The sequence below is a fragment of the Epinephelus fuscoguttatus genome, linkage group LG5, assembly GCF_011397635.1.
Source record: "Epinephelus fuscoguttatus linkage group LG5, E.fuscoguttatus.final_Chr_v1".
Classification (NCBI taxonomy): Eukaryota; Metazoa; Chordata; class Actinopteri; order Perciformes; family Serranidae; genus Epinephelus; species Epinephelus fuscoguttatus.
In genome coordinates, this window is record NC_064756.1 from 44078800 (window position 1) to 44097907 (window position 19108).

The 19108-nt window shown below is 41.2% G+C and overlaps 1 protein-coding gene across 2 annotated transcripts in view; it reads right to left on the bottom strand.

Moving 5' to 3' along the window:
* Positions 1 to 10770: 10770 nt before the first annotated feature.
* The window catches only part of appbp2 (amyloid beta precursor protein (cytoplasmic tail) binding protein 2), a 43342-nt gene continuing 35004 nt past the window's right edge, over positions 10771 to 19108 (bottom strand). For both annotated transcript variants that reach the window (XM_049576766.1, XM_049576767.1), the window contains exons 12-13: positions 17710 to 17875; positions 10771 to 12706 (exon numbers count right to left, since the gene is read on the bottom strand). In XM_049576766.1, coding sequence (XP_049432723.1) covers positions 12444 to 12706; positions 17710 to 17875 — 429 coding nt within the window. In that variant the 3' untranslated portion in view covers positions 10771 to 12443. The remainder of the gene's footprint in view (positions 12707 to 17709; positions 17876 to 19108) is intronic.

The following is a 19108-nucleotide window of genomic DNA, read 5'->3' on the forward strand; positions in this document are numbered from 1 at the left end:
GGCTACTTAATGTCCAGCATCCAGTACAGACAGTTGTAGGCTGTTTTTGTTTCATAATAATCATTATGTGGAAAAATAATTTGCTTGAATTTCTGTCATTAAAAATATTTCATTTTCTTTTGTGTAATGATAAAAAAAAGAGCAAGAGGGGGGAGAGAGAAATTCCCACAGACTCCTTGCAATGATGCTAACTGGCATGTCATTCAACACATGTTGCTCACCTTCTTCATTGGGACGGGGAGGGGTAAAGTTATGGGGAGACAGGGCTGCTGCTTCTGACTCATCTGTTGTTGAGTCTGGTAAAAGGGGCAGGGACAACTGATTTAATATGAATATCTTGCTAAACATTTACCTGCACTGATTAAATGTAGGTTAAAAAGGAGTGGAGTGTAGGCTAACACTAGTCTGTAGCTATCTTATTTCACTTTGGACATTAAGCTAACAGGTTCATCTCTACCACTCACAGACTATAGGCTACCCACCTTTCTTGGAGCAAAACTGGGTCATATATTGATACCCTTTCTTTTGCCTCTCCTCTCTCTCCTTTCTCTCTTTCCTTCTTTGAAAACCGGGTTTTCTTTTAGTACTAGGAAGCATGATGATGACTGTAGCGTTCTAACACAACTGCTGACTACTAGGCACTGTCACCGTCAGTGTGCTAATGCAGGACCAAACCATTTCATGCACATACAGGGGGGTGATCAGTCAATATGGATGTTTACTTTTTGGTCAAAGGGGATATTTAACTTTTACTGCCAAAAACAAGTAAAAACAAAGAGATCATTAATTTCATTACTATATTTGAAAAAAACATATTTTTAATGATGATGGTTTAATAATTTTATATTCATTTTTACCTATTTTGGAATTATCCTAACTAACCTGCACTTCATGAACACCTAGCAGCACAGATGACCCAGCTGCTAAGGGATGGGACCCACCCAGAATGGTTGACACAGGGCAGGACAGACCTCCAGAGAGTAAGGCAAGTCCTGAGAAGTCAGCTGAATGGTCAGAACAAGGTCCAAGCCATCAACATGTACACACTGCCAGTCATTAGATACCCAGCTGGGATCATGAGCTGGCCAAAGTAGGAGATGGAAGCCACCGATATCAAGACAAGAAAGCTCCTCACCATAGGCCTGTTTCCACCGCAGGAACTTCAAGGTAATTTTACGGGGCCGGGGCCGTTGGTGCGTGTCTCCACGGCAGGAACCACCCCTGAAGGACAGAGTTCTGGAAATTTTACAGGGGCTAAACAAGTCCCTGCCTCGGAGTAGGTACTCAAAACGTCCTGAGAAACTCCTGTCTGGGGCTTTGGGTTTACTTGGTGCTGATTGGATATACTCAAGGCGGGATGTGACGTCAACAGAAAGCGACAAAATAGCCGCCATTTTTAAAACTCAGCAAACGAGGGTTAGCTTGTTCATAGCTTCCACCACCATGTAAACGAAGAGACACGCCAGAAACACAGCAACCGCCTCAGCTCCTAAGGAGAATCCCTACTAGGGATAATGTATAGTGAGCTGGTGACAGTTGAAAAATAACTCCCGACAGGGGAATAGAACCCCGGAAGGGAGTTATTTTTCAACTGTCACCAGCTCACTATAGAGGAAATTGCCTTGTTGTTTACAAACACTTCCGGGTAGAAAACCAGCAGAGTTTAGCTGTATCACATTTTTCACATCGCTATATCACCGTTTAGACTAATCTGATGTTTGTAAAGTCTATAAACACACTAGGCTCGTTCGAGATGAACTGCGCCTCGCCTGGAAAGTACACGAGAGCAGGCGGCCGCAGTGGGGGGCGGTGACAAAAAGCCGCGGTGAAGTCGGACGGTTTCCCGACAGTTTCCAGCGGGTCCATGTCATTGGGTGCGTCCCAAGTCTCTTAAATTACTGCTAGTGCTACTGCTAGCTGACTTTGCTAGCTGTTTAGCCCCTCCCACCTAGGAAAAAATGCGAGGAGCTAGCGCTAGGAGCGATGAGCGAGCAATGTCGGTTTAAGAGACATGAGACGGCCTTACTCTGAAGCGTCACGTGAAGCGACGTCAATTCCTGATGACGGCGGCACAACTGGCTCTGCTCTTATACAGTCTATGGATCTGCTGCATAACGGAGCCAGCGTTCATAGCGTACATCCTAAGTCTCATTATATTCGCTGATCAAAGCCGTAACCCCCTGCCCCCCGCCATCATGACTTTGGTCACACAGTTTTGCATGTGTTACCATTGTTACTGAGACATTTGCCGAAGTTTGTGGCAATTAAAGAACGGTCTGTAGCCCTGCCACTGTCACTGTGATGAGCATCATTATCATTATTATTATTATTATTATCATCATCATTATTATCACTATTATTAAATCCACTCGCCATCATTCAACAAGTCAGCTGCTGAGTGAATAAGACATCAGACCTGTCAGTCTACCTCAATCAATTCAATTTTATTTATAAAGCCCAATATCACAATTTGCCTCACAGGGCTTTACAGCATACGACATCCCTCTGTCCTTATGACCCTCACAGCGGATAAAGAAAAACTCCGCAAAAAACCCTTTAATAGGGAAAAAACGGTAGAAACCTCAGGAAGAGCAACTGAGGAGGGATCCCTCTTCATGATAAATTAACAGTAATCCGTATGACACAATGAGACAGAGAGAGAGAGAGACAGACAGACAGACAGACAGAGAGAGAGGTGCAGGACAGACGGTAATGACAGTAGCTTACAACAACATGAAAGTAATAATATTAATTAATATTAATATTAATATTAATAGGCTAATTAATATTACCTACAAGCTATTAAACATTATTCCACTCACATGACATGCAGGACAATTAATGATGGGCAAATGTGTGTGTGTGTTTGTGTGTGGTGTTATATCAACACGTGTGGTTCTGGACATGAGCAGCTGTACATTTAACAGCCACACATCACCGACAGTCCGCTGAACAACGCAACAGATTGTGAATGAAATAAACTTAATTACAACATGACAGTCTTGCACGAAATATCATTAACGTTACTCTTTGTAGTCACGTAGGCATGTGAATTACAGTGTTTCATTGCAAAGAATGCATGTAACGGGTACACTTGCGCTATTTCTCCGCCATCTCGTTCAAATGAGCCAGATAAAGGGGGCGGGTATTTATACGTCAGGGCCTCAAGCTGAAAAAGACTTCCTGTTAGGAACCTGTCAACCATCCTAGCTCGTAGCTGCTTAAAGCTTGCTGCTAGCTCCTAGCGCTAGCTCCTCGCTGCACAAATAAGAGACTTGGGACGGCCTAGAAGATGGCTGACCTCGAACGACTTCCGGTTCAAGCGAGGAGCTAGCAGTAGCACTATAAAAATAAGAGACTTGGGACGCACCCATTGGTTCGACATCCCATTAGTCCGACTGTCCGCGGTGCTGAACGGCTCGCGGCGGGCGTATGGTGCGCCGCGACCGGCTTGAGGCAGAGCAGGCTCACGGCTTATGTGTTTGTCACTTTCTTTTTCATTTTAACCCACACCATGATCTTTTCCTGACCCTAACCAAGTGGTTTTTGTGCCTAAACCTAACCAGACCTTAACCACAGGGCATCATGACGATTTCGGAACGGACTTAGGAACAATGAGTTTAATATGGTCGGAACAATGGGCTGTCGAACTAATGGGCAGTTCCCTTTCCAGCAGCCTTCAGTCCGTACAGGAAGTCACAGACACACTCATCTCCTGCCTCGAATGATGTCAGTTCATTAAAAAAGTGATCATACCCATATATCAGTTTGTTTTCAGTCTCCAGTTGTTTTAATTGTGATAGATTAATTTATTAAAATGCTTTACAGGTGATCTGTAGTTTATGTTCATGGTTTATCCTCCATTTGACATGAATTCTCCTGTAAATCAGCATCATATCAGTTTGACCCATCCCCTCAACTACACAGGCTGAATAAACTGTGTTTGACTATAAGGTTAATACTTTCAGAGGAAAAAAAATACAAGACAACAGCTTTCATTAAGGCTCAGTCAGATACAGTCAGGGCTTCACATCTGATGTTATTTTAAGAATCCTCACATCCCACTGACCACAAGTCTCTGTGTTGCTAAATACTTCAATAATTAAAAAGTCCAGTGTTAATATACAGTAGACTCTGTATCTAAAACGTCATCTTGTTGAGTCAACATCTGAACCAATCAGCTATTAGGTCAGGTTAGAGCCAGGCGGTGCAGTCGGTGGAGAGCAACTTTTTTTTTTTTTTTTTTTTGAACAAATACAAATACAAAAAAAGACATACTCATTACTGACCACATGTGCAGATTACATTAAAAGGAAAATCACACCTCCTACATATAGAATCAAAAAACAGCTTAATAACTGTTAAATGCCATTGAAATGAAAAAATGTAATGAATGATGTAAAATAAAATACAAAATAAATAAATAAATAAATAAATAAACAGGGGGGTTCAATTCAATTGAAGATTGTCTATAAGTGTGTATAATTTCTCAGCTTGGGCGTTATCGATTGTTTTCAGACATTTTTGAAACAAAAGAAGTTCATTCTTAAGTGCAGACCATGAGGGGGGAGTTTTGGAGCATCTGCATTTATGTATATAAAATTTTGTTACTATGATGAGATTGTTAACCAAGAATTCAGTTTTCTTAACTTTGAGGATTACACCCATTTGAATATTCTGATAAGAGAAGAAATCGATCTCTATGGACTTGGAAGACAGCAAACCATAGAGACATCTCCATATATTCTGGACAGTTTCACATCCGAAAAATAGATGTTCTGTTGTTTCCAGATTTACACCACACATTTGACAATTTTCAATCTCGAATTTAAATCTTTTTTTCAAGAATTCATTGGATGGATATATGTCATTTATCATTTTAAAGTGGATCTCCTTATATTCCGGAGGAAGTGGAAATTTTAAAAATTTTGTTCTGATCGCTGATCTGTCAGATTTGTTGTAATTTTGGAGAATAAGAGTGCTCCTTGTTTTTCCCGGATATATGGAGTTTACAAAGAACTGTCTAAGGAATTTATTATGACATTTGTCATTCATGAAATCTACATCATCAATATTAATTTTGGGCAGTCTTAGTGTTCCTATGGTCCTTAAACTATTCTTCGCTATTTGAATAAAGGCACTTGGAATGTTATTCGTTACTTTTTTATATTCTTCAATGGAGCATTCAATATTATGTCTATTATTAAATTCCTCCAGTTCAAGAACATTACCATGATTGTCCATTAAATGTGCAGTGGACCAAATACCTTTCTCCATCCAGTTTCCCATAAAAATAGATTTCCTCCTGCTCAATATAACTCTGTTATTCCATAATGGAACATTATAAGGGCTAAAATTGTGTTTGAAGATCATTTTCCATTGTAACAATACCTGTTGATGAAAAGTAGATAGTTTAATAGGCAATTTTGTAATTTCAAAATCACATGTAAGTAAGAACTTAATACCTCCTACTTTATTGAATATAAATGAGGGTAATGAGAACCATATATCATTTCCATTCTTTAAAAAAGACTGGAGCCATTTAAGTTTTAACACCCCATTCATGATTTCAAAATCAATTGCCTTAAGTTCGGTGGAGAGCAACTGCAGCGCCTGGCTCTAAAAACTTCGGCTGCCTCGCTCTCGCGGTTTTATCGGCGTCCACTTTTGTGATACGTCAGAGCAAGTCGGGATGAAGTTGGACACAAAACTGACCGGCATGCGTTGTGCGCTGATCGCCGGTGATTGAATCTGTGCAGGCCTGGCTCATCTCGAACAAACATTACTATTTCTGTGTGGACGTTTCGTAATTAATAACATGGTTATCGTAGATTAGCTGGGCTAACCGTTAGCTGTTAGCCGTTAGCGGTGTCTGTAATAACTCAATAACTCAATAAACGGTCCGTGAAAAAAATATTTTCTCCAGCGGATATCTTAGTTACAACATGATTGAGCTAGCAAAGCAGTCTTGTGTTGCTATGTATTTGTATTTGTATTATTTATTTGCACAGTATTAAAACAATTGGTATAAAAACATCAACAACAACAAAAAAACAATTGTGCAGATGAGATGAAAAACTCCTTAAAGGGTTATAATTTATCTCACCTATATATTCAATAAAACAAAAAGACAAAGATTTAAAATTGCCTATAAAATAATCAATACGATACAATATAGTACCAAAAATAGAAATATAAATTAGAAAAGAAACATAAAGTAGGCCATCTAATAAAGTCTCTAATCAATGCTGTGTGTGTGTGTGTGTGCGCGCGCGCTTTGTATATTTATCAGAAATAAACAAAATCGAGAACAGACATAAAAAAACTAATCAAATGTGTGACACTAATCTACATTCAAAAGATCATCAAAGCACCGTAGTCAAATGCAAAGTTTATCCTGCATCTAAACAATTTTATAGTTCATTTTGAATATAGAGAAACCAGAAATTGTTTAAATTATTTTTAAATATTGACAGAGATGGAGAGATATTTACCAAGTGTAAATACACAATGTGTGGTATTTATTCAGTTTTGGGAAATCACGATGTCTAGAAAGCATCAGTGGCTGCAGCTGACAGGGTCAGCTAACAGCAGCAGCAAAGCTAACATTAGGATGTCATCTGTTAAAAGCCTCCCGTTGTCGGATACGACATGAAACTACTCCAGTTAGCTCAATCATGTTGTAACTAAGACATCTGCTGGAAAAAAAAATTTTTTCGCGGACCATTTATTGAGTTACTGAGTTACTACAGACACCGCTAACGGCTAACAGCTAACAGCATCCCTACGCCCCTACGTCGCCTGTCGCCCCGGTCAAAATGGTCGCCCAACAATTACGTCACATCCAGAGCCCGGTAACTTTACAGGAACCTTTCTCCTACTCTGCTCTCTCAGTGGAGTCATGGCGGTTGAGAGGGCTGAGCGAGAGAACGTTCCTGTAGTAGTTCCTGCCCCCCAAATAGTACCAGGAACTTCTTCAGTGGAAACAGGCCTATGCATAGAGGGTTCCACCCCAAGTCCAACACCCTGAGGCTATACACTAGGTGGAAAGAGGGAGGCCGAGGACTAGTGAGCATCAGAGCCACTATCCACGGTGAAACATCCAAAATCCAGGAGAACATCAAGAAGATCATCTGTAGAAGAACATCTGTATCCAGTATGGACTTGAAGTACCCAAATCTCGATGGGCACACCTCCAAATGTGGTTGAGAACAAGGCTAAGATCCTGTGGGACTTCAGCTTCCAGACTGACAAACAGCTGCTGGCTAACCAATTATAGTGGTAGTTGACAGACCAGAAGAAGGCAGTAGCGGTAGATGTGGCGATACCAGCTGACAGCAACATCAGATAGAAGGAACACGAAAAGTTGGAGAAGTATCAAGGGTTGAAAGAACAGCTGGAACAGATGTGGAAGGTCAAAGTTGACGTGGTCCCCATGGTAGTAGGAGCACTCGGGGCAGTGACCCCCAAACTGGGAGAGTGGCTCCGGCAGATTCCAGGAGCAACATCTGAAGCCTCAGTCCAGAAGTGTGCAGTCCCAGGAACAGCTAAGATACTGCGCAGAACCCTCTAACTCCCAGGCCTCTGGTAGAGGACCCGAGCTTGAGGATGACACGGACACTACCCTCAGAGGGTGAGAGGGTGATTTTACATAAGTGATATAGTGATTTTATTATATATTCTTGGTGCCTTTTGTGTTCAGTTCAATGCTCTATTTGTTCAATTAAATAATTACCTTTATTTTTTTTTTCTTTTTAATTCAACAAGCTATTTGTTGTATTTCAGCAGTAAACTGACAGCAGCAGAAAGGCAGAGCTGAGAACACTTTATCTGTTTATTATCGCAAGTAATTGTTGTTGTTGTCACAATATTCAACTAAGTTATTGCATATTTCCCTCATGTAGCCAATGTGTATCACATGATGGTAGTGGTGTTTGAGTGAGTCATATCTGATATTTACATCTGAACACATTATACATTAGAAAATACTTGTTAAAAACATGTGAGATGCTAGGAACTGTGTAGCTCTGAATTGTGGAGTTAAACCATTGTTTTTCAACATTTGTGTCCAGCATTTTTTGGGCAGGGTTAACAGCCTGCTCAATGATGCAGTGGAGCAAGCCTTAGCATAAGGCCCCTACACTATGTAGCCGTTGAGTTTTCTAGTTGTAAAACTCTTGTTTGTTAATAACATTTGTTTGTCCATGTTTTGTTTCACTGGGTTGTAAATAAATTCTGGTTTAAGGTGTAAACACAAGAAAAACTGCATGTGGCTTTTGTGATCAATGATATTAAGTTTTAATGTTTTTGCAGCTAACAGTGAAGCAGTGACAGGACAACAGTGAAACATCCCCTCATTACATTTGGTGTCAATCATCTCAACTCATAGAGAGAAACAGGGCTGTAGGAGAGATCATGGCTTTATTGAACATCTCTAACTTTGCCCATCTTTCCCAGCAAGCCTACACCCTCTGACCCTCCATCCCCTCCAGCACTGAAATTATGGTATTCAGATATCACTAGATCATAATAATGACCGATAGGTATAGCCAAGTCAAATTTTCTCCTTACATTTATCAGACAGCTGGTTTCTCAGGGTTATTGATAAAGGAAAAACACCCTTCAATACGCTGAGGAAAAAAAAAAAAAAAAATTTCTGAGTCAATTTTTGTCTTTTTCCTCTTGGCCAAACAAAGAAAGTGAGAATTCAGCTGGAGTGTAGACAGAAAATGCTTTATGTAAATATAAGTGAGAAGGAACCTTTTCTGGAAATTTCAGGACTGGTACAGGGAAAAATCCATTGTAGAAGTCACAGAAATTATGAGCCCATGTTTCCGAAACAGTAACCCTCATAGACCAGAGTGCAATTCAGCAGGACGACATGTCACCTTTGATTGAAAGCAGTCAGTGTTGCCAAAGGGGAGAACAAAATAAACCCTAGGTTGGATCAACCATGATTATATCTCAACAGTATATGAGTATTTGTGGGGAGATTTTTCTATTATATTTTTGCAGTTGCTGACTTTGTAGGACAAGAATGTATGTATTGACTATTTGTCACAAGCCCAACTCTACTCTGTTTTTTCTGTAAATTTTCCAAATTTCATTTGTAATCTGTGTATAGAACTGCTTGGAAATACCTACTGCAGGTAACATTCATTTCCACCTGTGCCCAGAGGGAGAGTGCGCTTCTTGAAGCCTATGCACTGAGAGTGTAGCTGAGTGTCCTTTAAGGGGCTAAGGCAGGACCACCTCAGCTAGAGCCACTGACATCACTGCGAGAGGCGGAGACGTCTGGCAGCACTTAAGCAACAGCAAGGCAAAGCTTGTTTTCTTCATTCACTTAAAAAAATTACAGTGGGGTACTTACTATGACTATGATTTTGCATTACTTACAGGGTCCGTTCACCCGTACCTATTTCTCACTTACCTCTAATTGATATGTAGGCATGCAGATAGTTTTGGTTTGATTAAAGATATAGTTTGGATTTTTTTAAATGGGGTAGTGTGGGGTACTTTTGCATAGTTAGTGTATTACATACAACTGATGTCAGTCGGCGCGCCTCCAGTTTGGAGAAACAGGCTGGAGTCTGACATGGAAGCTGAACAATGTACTGCTGTTGAGGAGTCAGCAACAAAACACATTTAGCCACCTTAAAAAGGTCCCACCTAAAACAATCAATATCAGTTTAAGTCTGTATATTGAGAGTATTTTCACTACTGTATCTTTAAGTCAGACAGCCTGTTCCGATGGGAAGCTGTTAACGGCTTCAGTTCCCCATCTGTGCTCTTGTCAAAGCCACCACACTCCATTGAGAAAAACTGTAATTTTAGGTCGCTGAACACAGGAGCTGCTGATCTACAGCTACAGCATTCAGTTGGTCAGTTTGTGTTATTGTGTGACTTTGGTGAATCTGAGCTAAGCCCTTTAAATGCCCAAGTCACATGATAACACAAACTAACTGTTAAAGGTAGACCAGCAGCTCCTGTGTTCAGCAATGTTAAATAACCTTTTCTCAATGGAGTCTGGCTTTGAAGAGAGAAATATAAGTGCATTTTCCCATTGGAAGTCACTGTCTGACATTAAGGTAAAGCAATGAAAATACTCTGCATATTGTGTACACTTAAACTGATATTGTTTTAGGGGGACTTCATATGATGGCTAACATACATTTTGTTGCTGACTCCTCCACCGCAGTAGATAGCTTAGTTTGTGTGTCAGACTAAGCTGCTACAGCCTGCTTCTCCAAACTGGGGGCATGCAGACTGACAACTATTGTATGTAATAAACTGTTGATGGATAAGTACCACATACAACCCAAAATCTGAACTGTCCCTTTAACCCAGTTCAGAGATAACCATCTCTGACATTTCTGTCTCCACCTCAACACAATCGAAGTGTACAGGACTTCATTAGTAGAATTGACAAATGACAAAAGAGGCAACAGCAACATTTCCTTCAGAGTGTCAAGTGGGGCCCCAAACTTTAGTTTTCCCAGGGACTTTCAGAGGAACTTGGAATGATTCCACCAAAACTATCTGCAAGGTCAGATACAGTGGCAGTTGTGCCCAACCTGAGAGTCTGGACCCCACTAGAGGTTGCAAGTTCATAACCATGACAAGAAGAACACAAATCTACTATACACATTATGTTCACCTTTTGAAATACTGTATGGTTGTACCTCAAAAAAAAATCTACAATTGACTAATTGATAGTTAACTACAGTAACAAGCAAATATGGTTGGGAACTGCATTGTATGCGAGATACATTTTGTTTTTAATTTTTTTTTTTTTTATATAATCTCAGTGATCTGATCCTGCTCCATGTAGACCAGCAGTTGTCCGCAAGGACAAATTAATTTCCTTTCGCTGACATAGGCTGAAAAAGTTATTGTGTTCATGGTTATTATTCCCACTGATTCATTATGATTAAAGACCAGCATCCTCAGGAGAGTTAAGCTCTAAGGTGATTAAACTGATGGGATTTTGGAAATAACCAGTAAGTATGGTGGAAAAACATGGTCCAGTTAAAAAAAAATTATCTGGAACTTTGCATTAATGGGATATCTGACAGGAAGGAATGGAGTGGTCAGATGCACAGGTAAACAGTGCACATGTACGCACGCACGCACGCACGCACGCACGCACGCACACACACACACACACACACGCAATGTTGGTCCCCATTGCCCTTAAGAGTATAATAGTTTATTAAGCACTTAGAAGTATGGGCCCGTCTACAGACAGATAACTGCAAGGTGGTGTAAGGCTGGTAATCATCAGTGGAGCACTTGGGCACCAAGAGTTCTATCTGTTTATACTGACACACACGTACACACTCAATCATGAAGCCACACCTTAAGATTAACAAATAAGGGGAGGCTTAGAAGCCTCTGTACATGCAGCATCTTCCTCTTTTCACTCCTGTCCAAGTCCCTTGTTTGAAAGTGATAGTTTGAGGTGTTTCTTCAGAACTCATAGCTAACTCAGTAAGAAAAGCATTAACAAAGGGCTACATAAACATACACTTTTGCATATAAATTATTGGCATTTTAATTGTTCAAAGTCAAGACTAAGCTGGAAAAAGAGATAAAATAAATTGAAAACAGGACCTGTGAAGCCTATTATGTGTGTAACAATACACCCACTGGTTGAACACATTCCACTGTTTGTAATCTCTCACCGCCAAGCAGTTTAAAACAGGAGTTCTCTTAGGGTCCACTTTCATTTCTTCACAAAGAAAAAAACCCCAAAAAAACAGGGAGCCTTCAGTTCAAACTTAAGTTGCAATCTGCTGTATTATTTTACTGTACAAGTGTCAAAAATATCTGACATTTTCCATCTCTGATCCACCATGTGATGATGTTGCTGGATGAAGGCTGAAACAAGTTTTTCACACGTGTATGGGTCCAGATACTGTCATGTATATAGCCCTGGAGAACATGGTTTTTATCTGTGATGAGTCTCATGGCATTCAGAGCTACACAGGTTCAAATACAAAAAGCAAAAATCTCCTCCAATTCCAAATTGAAAAGAAAAGAAAAAGGCGAGCAAGACAAGAGGAGAGGTCATTTGTCATCCTTACAGGATGTTTGAGGTTGTTTTTTTACACCCCCCGCCCCCCCCGTTTGTCCTCTTTCTCTTGGAGAAATGCAAAAGTCTGCTTTGTGGGGTGAAGCTGCATCCAGTCTCCAGTTGCATCTTGGTGGTTTGTGTGAATGTCAATGAGGTTTGATAATGGTGTCTTCTCTACGTTTTTTTTCCACAACTAAAAGTGTGTGTATGTCTGTGTGTACTGGCAGCTGCAGTGACTATGAAGCCAACCGACTCACCGGTGATGCTTGAATTTACTAGTTAACTGTGTGCATCACAGTTGGGCTTAGTATGTGTCCTCACCAGGCAAAAGCCTGCCTGTCTTTTTTTAATCTCTTCCCTCATGAAATCAGCCGAGACAGGGGCGGGTGGGGCCCAGGCTCTGAGCCAATAGGAAAGCTTGCACCACCTCCTGGGTCTGCTGGGGTGTAGTGTTGACATCCTCCAGGGCATCTGCAACGGCAAACTGCCGGTCCCTCAGCCGGTTCCAGTTGGACAGCACATTGTGGTATTCAAATACCTTCTCGTAGTTTCCCACTGAGTTGTAGAGTTTGATCAGGCCTCTGTAGTCGTACTCCAGCCCACTGTAACCCTCTCCAAACAGCTTCTTACCTGTGAGGACAAAGGAAACATCACAAACCATATGCGTAATCATTCTAGAGCTGCAGTGATTTGCTGATGAATTGATGAGTCAACTGACCAAAAAATAATTCAAATTTTAAGGTGGAGATGAAACACTGAACAATATGACTGTGGTTCCTTTGAGTTTACCTGAGGAAAAGTATGGCACTGCAATCATACTGATATTCACCAAGTTATGCTAGAAAACTAGATAGTTGGTGAAGTTACGAGAATGCTTTGTCTCTGTCATACGCCAGTTGCAGTTGTTGTAGTAGGCTTAGTAAACTTGGTACTGTACAACATTTTGCTGTCTGATTGCTGTTTTGTTTTCTGACACTATGGTTTCAGCAGCCAGTGTATGAGATGTTTTAAATAGAGTAGTGCGTGGAAATACAGGAAGCAACTTTTCAGCGATAGCACCACATGACAAGCGTGCAACAAGCATTGCCTCACCAGGAGGACAACCTTACTTGCAATTTCGCCCAAAAATTTTTAAGTTTGGAATTATTGATATGGATATGTAAAAGTGGGAGAGGAGCCATTATGAAAGCTGTGTGGAGTAAACAGCGTAAACCTCTTATGATCCAAGGCGAGCCTCATCTCATCAACCAACCCCGGCGGCAGTAGCTCAGTCCATAGGGACTTGGGTTGGGAACCAGAGGGTCGCCTGTTCGAGTGCCCGTCTGGACCAAAATATGGAGTGTGCACTGGTGGCTGGAGAGGGGCCAGTTCACCTCCTGGGCACTGCCGAACCACCCAACCGCTCGGGGCGCCTCACCAAGGGCAGCCCCCTCACTCTGACAAGCCCAACTGGCATCACCAGCTGTCTAACCCAACACAAACAGGAGAAGTTCAAGTGGTGCTCAGCCCCAACAGTTGTTCTACAGGGAGTCATACATAGTTTTTTCTTTTTTTTTTTTTTTTTATCTTTACCGATTCATAATGCAAAAAATGCCTACATTTCGCGAGGCGGAGAAAAAAAAAAGAGTTTAGTGTAAGAGAAAGACATAGAACTTGTCCCTAAACCAAATGCCACGGCCCCTGTGAAGGAGTATTTTGGATTTAAACCAAATGACAGAGGGAGCCCAGTAATTTGGACGAGCCGGTATGCCAGGTTTGTTCTAAAAACAATAATCTTGTTCTTCTTCTTTAAAAGGGTGTACTTGCATCAATATGCATTTATTATTGTTATATAAAGTTTAAAAAATAGTCTAAAAACAGCAAAATTACAACAATAATAAAAATGGTCTTAAAAGCACATTATGCAATATTATCGCTTATCGCAATTATTTTTGATGCAATTCATCGCCCAGCAAAATTTGTTATCGTGACAGGCCTACAAGGTACTGACCAAAATAACCCAGTACCAAGAAGGACTGAAACGTCTCCTATAAAATAGCCTCTAGTGTTTTATACACAGTCCAACCATGAACTAGGTTTTGACCAAGCTGCAACTCCAGGTCTGAAAAAGTCAACACGGAAGTGCCAAAAACTGCAGCTCTGGGGCGTTGGTGGCTTTGTGGCTGTTGCCGCAACGGCACGGGTTCGACTGCAGCCTGTGGCTCTTTTCTGCATGTCATTCCCCCCCTCTCTCCCCCTTTCACGCTTAGCTTTCCTGTCGGTTAAAGGCAAAAAATGCCCCAAAAAATATCTAAAAAACAAACAAACCAAAAAAAAATGCAGCTCCTTAAATAGCTACTTAAAGCTGGCTCTGGAAGTAAGTCAACCCCCCCTGACTCCCATGGTAAAATGCCCAACTTTAGGGCAGATATAAACATGTTTACAGCCTGGTAGAAAAAAATGGTTTGGTCTCTACAGTTAATTTCCTCGCCTGTGACAACTGTACAGAAGGTGACTTTTTATATGTCTCATCCATTTATATTTTTATCAAGGCTTAAAATTACGCATAATTAAGGACAGACTCTTTGAGTGCGTCAAGGGTCTGATCCCATACCGTGACGACTCAACTCAGCTGCGGCACTCCAGAGCCCTCCGCAACAGATACGCAGGACTTCTATTTTTGCCAGACGCCGGAGCACAACGCAGCAATTCAGCACAGAGCAGATCGTGCGGGGCAGGAAGTCGTGCACAGAAATAAAATAAAACATCCGGTTAATTTTCAAAATAAAATACACAGTGTTCACGGCGGATAATACTTCCCTGCACTACACATTGAAAACTACATAATGGGCAGAGGCAGGCCTGAAGTCAACAGGTCAGAGGTTTTCAGACGTCATTTCACCCCGTTGACACCATGGACGAGGAGACATTAATTATGGCAGTGCACCCAGATGTCTTCTGGCGGAGCTGCACCGCTCCACACAGCAAATGCAGCCGGTGGGTATTGACGGCAGAGCGCGCAGCGGATAACCAGTGCAGCCGTTCCACAAAGGACACACATCCAGTGGAAATCCGGCATCAAGCAGCAAACTTTCTCTTGCTCCTCTTTCCGAGGCCACTCCTCTTCTGGCCAATAGTCAGTTCAATGTCTTTAACACAGCAGCAGTGGCTGAAATCCAACACCGAGCCGTTAAATGGCCCGAACATAATCACACTGACACTGAAACACCTTGACTCTGTTGTTAAACTCATTAACACCCATTTGGTAACATTAGCTGTGTAATGCTAACAGTAAGCCTTGCCACAATGTGTGTGTGTGGGCGGGCTCCCATAACCCCCTAGTGTGGAGCTCACACTGCAACCCTTTTAGTTTATGGTGTGGTAAAGTTGAGTACCAGACCATAAACTGGTAATAGTATGGCTATACTATTCGACACGCCGTTCACTTTAAGGGTATTGAATCAAGTACTTTGTTGGTATCAGTATCACTTTAAAGGTACTGATATTGATACTAGTACTGTAATTATGTAAACAATACCTAGCTACACTTTTAGCTAGGGCTGGGCGGTATGGGCGGAAAATGTGGCCCGAGCCATGCTCTAGTGTGTGTGTGTGTGTGTGTGTGTGTGTGTGTGTGTTGGGGCGAAACTCCGGTGTGTGCGATTCAGAGAGCAGAGGAGAATCGTAAACGCGCGACCATGTAGAGACAGAAATGACATGCCATCATGTAAATAAGATAAATAACATGAGGCTATTTAGTTTGTTTAATAAAAGGACAACAGTGGGGCGGCATAGCCATAAAATAGTTCATTTTTGTGATAAAAGCACCAAATTTGGCAGATCTGTTGACAAATATATTAAGAACAAATCTGGATACTGGGGCATCAGAAACTCGCCCCTGGTGGCCAGAGCAAGCAATTGAATCCTACCTGCCCATGGACCCGTCCCGTTAATTGGATCCACTCCAAAGTGTAATGGCTTCTAAGTTGGACCATGCTACATGCCTCCACCAAGTTTTGTGAAAATTGACGTAATCCTCATCCAAAAAATGAATGGAAGTGAATGGGCGGCCACGCGTGTGTTGCCTGTGGACACGCCCCCTGAGTTGGATCAACACCAAAATGTAATGTATTCTAAGTTGGCATGTGTTACATCCCTCCATCGAATTTTGTGAAACTCATTCAGGCAGTTTTTGTAGAATTCTGCTAACAAACAATACACTGGGTGGCATAGCTAAAAAAAAATTGTTCATTTTTGTGATAACAGCGCCAAATTTGGTACATTTATAGCTTCATTTGGCTCGTAATTTAAGCTCTTCATCGACCTTCTCAACAGTAAAATGATGAATATGTCCCTCCAATGCGTAGTTTAGGCCCTTTTTGTTACTTTTCAGTGACATCTGATTGTTATGTTCCCAAAAATCATCAATTGTCTCCTGCGAAATGCCGTGTACTGTGACACCTGCCATAGCACCCGGTCACTGAATGTTGATTGTTTGTCCGAGTGAGTGGAGGGGAGCGTGGCTTAGCCATAGGTCAACTGTTAAGTGTGTTCACTGAACATTGTTAAATGGCCTAAATAACTATAAATCTCTAAATTCTCGGTCTCTAAATTATATTTGCGGTGCTGAAAACAACAGTAACAGCTGCTTGGGGGGACGGGGGGGACGGGACCAAAGTGTTCTATTGCGCTTTTATCGCAAAAATTAACAATTTTTTAGCTATACCGCCCAATTTATTAGTTTGTTAGCAGAATTCTACAAAAACTGCCTGACTGATTTTCACAAAACTTAGTGGAGGGATGTAACACATTCCAGTTTAGAATACATTAAATTCTGGTGTTGATCCAACTCAGGGGGCTTGTCCACGGGCTGCCCACACATGGCCGCCCATTCACTTCCATTTATTTTTTGGATGAGGATTATGTGAAAACTGTCCAACCGATTTTCACAAAACTTGGAGGCATGTAGCATGGTCCAATTTAACAGTCATATTTCAGCAGCGATGGTGCACCACTGCTAGTTGCATATATGGGAAACACTGCTCTTTTTAGTTTGAGTTCTTCTGGGTCATCGTGTTCTTCTTCAGCAAAGTGTACATTTGCTTCGCTTTCAGGACTCTCTCTGGCAGCCATTCTCGCTTCTGAACTTTTCTCTATACTCTCACTCTCGCTGGCTCTAGCATGCCTGTGGTGTGCAGCGGTGAAATGGGTCCCAGCTGAAACACTTTCCCGCCACACACGTTATGGACGTTGTTTGGGCTATTCATCAGTATTGCGGTATATGAAAAATTCATATCATAACGAAAATAAATACCGGTTTTCGGTATGAACCGGTATACCGCACAGCCCTACTTTTAACCAGGGTAAATCACCATAGTAACCAATGGTGAATGGCTAACCCGCTCTGAAGCAGGTTCAGTTCATAGGACCGGATCAAAACATGTTACTACCCTACTTATTCAGTAATCCACTGGAAAAACTAAGCTAGAATTTCTATAGCATAAGATCCTTGTATGGACAAAAGTACCTAAAATATCCTAATACTCCATATAAAAAGGGGTGTAAAGTTGTTTGTTGTTCTTTGAAGAAAACCTGACAAAGATAACAGTCTTGTATAGCAGGAGTGAGCCATTCATCCCATCCCTGTGTCTGACCAATAGCGATGGAGCGTAGGTAGAGTCTCTCTGCGTCTTCATACTGGTTCATGTCATAGTTGTAGAGGGAGGCCAGGTGACCTACAGACAGAGCCACCTCGTAGTCCTCATGACCCAGAAGCTGCTCCTTGATCTGGATGGCTTTGATGTGCATCTCCTCTGCCTCCTAATTACATAATTACATGGACACCCATTAAATCACAAACACACACACACACACACACACACACACACACACACACACACAGACACAGACAAAGATAAAGATCACAATCAAAGCAAAAATAATAACTCAAAGCATAAAAAAGAAAATTCAGGGCCAGAGCACCAAACAGTGGGAGGACGTATTGTAGTTGCTAGTGATTAGCCACACCCTAAACCTAACAGAAAGTTGGCCATTTTGAATTTACTTTTCATATTCAGGGCATTTTCTTAACCATTCCCAGATGCACTGCTGGAGATTTCACTGAATCCACTTTAAACTTGGGTGGTACAATCGTAATACATTGTAGAATTAAAATTTAGAAACTTTCTGTCATTTTTGACAGAATTTGCAAGCTTTGTCGCAAAATAGGAAGTAGTTTCTAACTTAATTGTGCATCATTACATCTGCCCCCAACTTCACATCTGATAAGAGTCCCACCTTAAAGACATCTATGTGCCATTATTTAGTTACAGTCAGAGCACCACCTACTGTTAACAGAAAATGACATGTTTGATACACTGATGTACACCTCCTGTCAAGGTGACAAAATCCACCTTAAAGTTGGGCAGGAAAGCCGTAAGGAAATGCTTCAACAATAAAATGACCATTTGTATATAAGTTAGTCATCCTGTGTAACCCTGAATTCATGAAAAAAAACTTTGTTTTTCCTCGCATGCCTCTACATAAAACAGAATACATATTTATTTATTTATTAATTCATTGGGGACCACCTTTAACAATGGCAAAACTATATCAAAACATCTCTTTACAAACTCTCATACAACTCGTGCAGTATAATCCAAGTAGGGCTGCCCCAAACGATTATTTTTCTAGCAATTAAGCTAGAGATTATTTTTTTGATTAATTGACTAATCTAACGATTCATTTTTCAATTAGTTTAATGATTATTTTGTTTGATTATTTTTTCGATTATCGATTATTTTTCCATTATTTGATTGAGGCAATTTAAACAATACGAATACCAAAACATTTCTTATTAACATTAACATTAACATTTACACACACACACACACACACACACACACACACACACACACACAGACACAGGTGAGCTCACTAGAGCGCGGTTTGGGTTGCATTTTCCTGACCGAAAACGACCCGAGTGAGACAATTATAACCGAGCCTGGCCCGAACCCGCAGCCTGGCACTGTGCACACAGTCAATGAAGCGGGG